Source organism: Rattus norvegicus, chromosome 1 (assembly GCF_036323735.1).
Source record: "Rattus norvegicus strain BN/NHsdMcwi chromosome 1, GRCr8, whole genome shotgun sequence".
In the NCBI taxonomy this organism is placed as follows: Eukaryota; Metazoa; Chordata; class Mammalia; order Rodentia; family Muridae; genus Rattus; species Rattus norvegicus.
This window is the reverse complement of record NC_086019.1, coordinates 244,949,356-244,954,678: the sequence shown is the minus strand read 5'-3', so window position 1 is coordinate 244,954,678 and position 5,323 is coordinate 244,949,356. Positions and strand designations below refer to the sequence as shown.

The 5,323-nt window shown below is 45.2% G+C and overlaps 1 protein-coding gene across 1 annotated transcript; it reads right to left on the bottom strand.

Annotated features, from left to right (window-relative positions):
• Positions 1-716: 716 nt before the first annotated feature.
• On the bottom strand, positions 717-1,150 carry Rps12l6 (ribosomal protein S12 like 6). The gene has a single exon (XM_039096668.2). It carries the CDS (start codon positions 1,080-1,082, stop codon positions 717-719), a length of 366 nt encoding a protein of 121 aa, XP_038952596.1. The 5' UTR covers positions 1,083-1,150.
• Between the last annotated feature and the right edge of the window lie 4,173 nt (positions 1,151-5,323).

Here is a 5,323-nt window from a genome sequence, read left to right as displayed (position 1 = left end):
ATACACGAACTGAGCAGCCTCTGTCTAGGGGCTGCCCTGCTTCACCGCCTGACAATTGTTTTGCTGTCTTTGTTCTGAGCCAATTGACCCGGGTCTGCTGAAGCAGGAAGAAGCCGCCAAAGTTCTTTGGTGAGTTTCTCTCTATGAAGTCACAACCAACAATGATGCATGAAGAAAGCAAGGTGAACCATGCACGGTGTCATCAACAAAAGACCAGAGTCGGCAAAGCCCAATGAACCCCAGCAAAGGGTGGCAGGGAGAACCAATGCCATAGCATCGTCCACTGTCTGTTGGGTTATATTTCCAAATGCGACGTGTTCTCTCAAGTGTCCATACTAGCGAAAACATCACATGTCCTTTTTCTAGGCAGCTTCCAGAAAAACACCATATGTCTGTTCTCAGTAAAAACATCCTCTCGTAAGACAGTTTCCAGAAAAACATCACATGACACAACTGAGTCTCCAAAGAAACCAGAACTTCCACATCATGTGCGACTGAGCGCAGAGATGGCTACATCATGCCCTGCGTGCTCAAAACCGTCCCCCAACAGGCATAAAGATCGATGGCATAGGTCTGTTAAGGAATGTCACACTACGTTTATAAATCAAGGAAAGGCCATCTTGTCCACCTCAGATGAAAGGGTGACATGTGATCTTCCTTCTTTGTTCTTTCTTCCTTCCTTCCTTTTTTTTTTTTTGAGCCAAAATTTTATTTATTCATTTCTTGCATTTGAAGTACTCCTCGATGACATCCTTGGCCTGAGAGTCTTTGCCACAGTCCTTAACCACTGTGCAACTGAAACCAACCACTTTCCGTGGTTTCCCCTCTCGATCGATTTTACAGAGGCCTACCCATTCCCCTGGTTTCTTGTTGTCATCAACCTTTATCAGGTTGATCTGGTGCTCAGCACAGAGTGCCGCCACCAGCTTGACATACACGGCCTCATCACAGTTGGATGCAAGCACACAGAGATGGCCTTGGCGCTTGTCTAAGGCTTTGGCAGCTTTGCGTATGCCAAGTGCTAGGCCATCGAGAAGAAGGACAGTCTTCAGCACCTCTTGTAGAGCAGTGTTGACGTCCATTACACCTCCAGCAGCTATGCCTTCCTCAGCCACGGCAGTGGATTACGGGTGATGCCCAATCTTGAACGCACCCGAGCTTCCGTCTCTGTGTAACTTGGTGACTGCAGGGGAAAAGCCCTTCCTTTTTCTTTGTCCTTTAGCATCCAACATCTTCAGTGTCCCCACAGCAGCCCCTCAAGTGTCTCTCCTTCTAGAACATTTGGCACTATAGGGAAATTTAGAAGATTCAAGTTCCTCCAGGTTCCTCATCCTTGGCTCAGGGAACAGTAAAGAGGTCCTAATTCTCTTTTCTACTTTTATTATTCAGTAAGTTCAAATTCTGGGTTTTATTTCAGGAACACTTGCTGATTCCTTTTCCTCCTCTCCCACCCCCAGCCGTGTGGCTATCTGTTGCATGTTCCATATCCAGGTTCACTCCATGGATACCTGTTCTTCCCTACACCGAAAGTTTAAGCCATGAAGCCAGTAGCTGGCAGAAAATGAAGGGCCCAGGATAGGCTAAGTGCAAAGCTCACTATAAGAAGAGAAATATCCTGGGGAAATGGGTCTGCTTTCTTTAGATGGAGCCAGCAGAGCTGTGGCTTCTCTGCAGGAAGGAAGCAGTCAGCAATCCCAGAGCAGAGCGGAATTCCATTTCTGGAACCTTCGATCTAGGTCCTATCCTGTTTGCTGATCTAGAATCCAGGCATGGAAATACAAAGGCCCCTACATACCAAGCTAAAGTGATATGAACCCATAGCTGGGGTGAAAGGATGGCTTTAGAGAACCAGAGACTGAGGAAGAGCTACAGGAATGACCTGCTAGGTGTCAGTGAAGTGTTGTCAAACAGGAGGACTGTATCCCAGCCATGAGGCCGACAAATGCTTGAGCCACAACTCACCTTTCTGAAACCCTTGAAAAGGCTAGCCGTCCAACAGCAATGACTCAAAAATCCTTTCTTGTGTCTCTTGGCTTTCTTTCCAATCTCCTTATCCATGAGTCTTTTCTATCCTTCTCTTCTGGCCCTCTCCCCTGGGATTTGCTCTATTTGGAGAAGTAGGGCTGATCCTTCAGGTCAGTCAGACTCCAGCGAGCCCTCCTGTTATCCACACTATATACCTCCAGAGAAATCTTTGACTTGCAGACAATGGCCATTACTCTGAAGTATTGTCTTCATCGGTTTCTTCACTAGATGGAGGCTAGGTGTAAGGCAAGAGAAAGACTCAGCTACTCAACTTACCATCTGCTCATCGTCCTGTTAAATACCCACGTGGCAAGAACCTCAATCCTCCCAGAAAAGGGGACCCGAGATGATACATGGCACAGAACACCTAATGGTTGTTTAACTGAGTTAAAATTGCATGTCCAATCTCTATTTCAAAAGCCCTGGGGGCCTAGGAGTGCCAAGAAAGCAAGCTCTCCAGTGCACACATACACATGTGCACTTGAAATAATTTATAGTGTCCAGTGCAACATGGTATCCCAGAAATAAAGGCAGATTTTCAGAAACATGGCAAAGTTGGGGCTGGCGAGATTGCTCAGAGGTTAAGAGCACTGGCTGTTCTTGCAAAGGACCCAGGTTCAATTCCCAACACCCGCACAGCAGCTCACAACTGTCTGTAACAGATCCAGGGGCTCTGACACCTTCATACACACATACAAGTAGACAGAACACAATTGTACATTAAAAAATAAATCTTTTTTTAATCCTGTTTTTAAAAATGGCAGAGTTCATTTGCGATCTGAAAATTCAATGTTCTTCTCCTTCATGGTCTCTTCCAGCAAATTCTGAACACTGAGTTCCTGAGGATTTGTCCCTAAAGCCAAACTTGCTGTAGGTCAGATACAGGTAGCTATCCTGCTGGAAGCCCTTCTGCCATATAATCTGGAGACAAACCTACAGTCATATCTATGTACATATTCAAACCCACAGTGTATAGGGTGGAAAAAGGAAGAAGACACAGAAATTCTATTGAAGTGAGACTCAAACAAGCTAATCTTAATGGGTATGTATGTTGATAACACACAAGAGCACATATACATATGTGTACACATATACTGTGCTGGGATCTTTTAATGCCAAGGAGTTAGAGAGATCCAGCATGCTGGAAGTTCCCTTTGATTATTTGGAGAAGGCTACCAATAGGAGTGATAAGTGACTAGAGATTCCTGCCCCGAAGTTCCTGTAACTTAGCATGAAGTTGACTTAAACTCCTATTTTTAGTGCTTCCCACGTTTCTAGACTAGGACATCTCCATATAAAGATGAAACTCATATTAATCCTAGCTTTGAAAATCTTACAGCCTGGTCAACCACCATGACCAATTCTTTGTTCATTTCTTTCTTTCTTCCTTCCCTCCCTCCTTCCTTCCTTTCTTTTCTTCTTTCTCTGTCTCTTTCTATCCTCCTTTGTCTCTTTCTTTCCTTCTTTCTCTCTCTTTCCTTTGTTTCTTTCTTCCTGTCTGGCTTTCTTTCTTTCATGTGTGCATGTCTGTATTGTGTGTGTCCCGTGCATGCATTCACTGGGACTATGACTACGAACCATAACTACATGTGAGGACAGAGGACAACCTTGGGTGTTCATATTCATCATCCACCTGTTTGAGGCAGAGTTTCTTTGTTGTCTGCCACTGCGTATGGTGGGTTAGCTGTACCACAGGATTCTGAGTATGCTTTTGTCTCTACCTCCCACCTCACTAAGGGCATTGGGATTACAGATTACCATGGTGCCTGGCTTTATATAGGTTCTGAGGATTTGAATTCAAGTCCTCATGTTTGCATGAAGTAACTTAACTGCTGTGCTGTCTCCCTAACTCCCAATCTTTTAACCAAAGATACATCTTAACAGTTACCAAGGTCCAGAACAAGAAGTATGGTATCACAGTTCATTTTCATTATTGATAAACCATCCCTGGAAAGTTAAACAGTCAGAGTATGGTGGCATGCTCATATGACCCCAAATACTTCAGAAGCTGAGACAGGAAGATTATAATAAGTTCAAGGCTTCCCTGGGCTACACAAAGAGTCTGAGGCCAGTCTGGATAAATTTGCAATAGCCTGTTTCAATATGAAAGAAAAAAATTAAAAGGGGTTGGATATTGTAACACAGTGGTCAAGTGCTTGCCCAAGAGACTTGAGGTACCAGGTTCAATTTCTAGTCCAAAAAAAAAAAGTGGTGGTGGAGGGGAGAAGGCTAAACAAAGTGGGAATTACAGATCCTTACTGGGGACCTCTGTAGCCTCTGTGCTAAGGGACAGCAACCATGTGAAAAGAGCATTACCACTAAGCTTTTCAAAGTGGGACAGGTGGTAAGAGGAATGGAGGAACTGGCCCAGGTCATGTACGTAGTGAACACCCCATGGTATTCCAGGGTCGTGGGGACATCTCACAATCATATTTTATTTGATCAAGGTACATAGCCCTAGGAACCTAATGATGGACTAGACACTTGAGGAAGTACTAGGATGCTAGGAAGGACTGCAGTTTTTACCCACTGCCGAGGAGAAAAGACACCCTATGTAGTCTGGGAACTGCAGGAAGCAACAGGTTGGTGATTGGAAGAGGAAAAAAAATAGGCTGAAGAAGGGAGTGAAAATCAAAAGTAAATAGAGACTCATGGCTGAAGAGAGAGTGTAAGAAAGTGGGTCAGAGGGAAATTGGGACAGACAAACCCAGAACTTCTTAATCGGTGTGCGACCTCTGAAGGCTCTTGAGCAGGAAAACAACGGAATCCATGGAGCTGTTAATAGTTGACACTGGAGAGAGAAAGAAGGTTGCTGGCCCTCGGCGTGTCTGTTTGTTCGGTTGAGATGACAGAGGCCGAGATAAATTCTGTTTGGACAGTTCACACTTTGCGTGCTAGAATCACCATTTATGCTAATGAGGCTGACTCTGCTCTAAGTGGCCCTACTGGGTAGGAAATGTGGTTCTCATGCTGTGCTTCACCCTGAATGTCTGGTTTATAGAGCACCTGCAGGATAACCCTGCATGGACGACGCCATCTCTCCCCAGCACCACGCAGGAGGCACAGTCTGATGACGTAATCATGCCAGGAAAATGGTAATGGCTACAAACTTGCCTAAGCAGAGTAGGAACACGCGGGCACCAGAAAGGTAAAAGGTACAAACAGCTTCGCCTAGACACCATAAAAGGCAGGACACCTTACCCCATGGTGATGAGGGCGCCACCAACCCAGACTGGTCCTCCTAACACTAAGCTGAGGGACTGGCAGGAAGAGAATGTCTTACTCTCTCCAAGGCTTC

What these genes read in the sequence shown, in the direction of transcription:
- Rps12l6 (XM_039096668.2), bottom strand. Translation starts at nt 1,082, where the DNA reads ATGGACGTCAACACTGCTCTACAAGAGGTGCTGAAGACTGTCCTTCTT.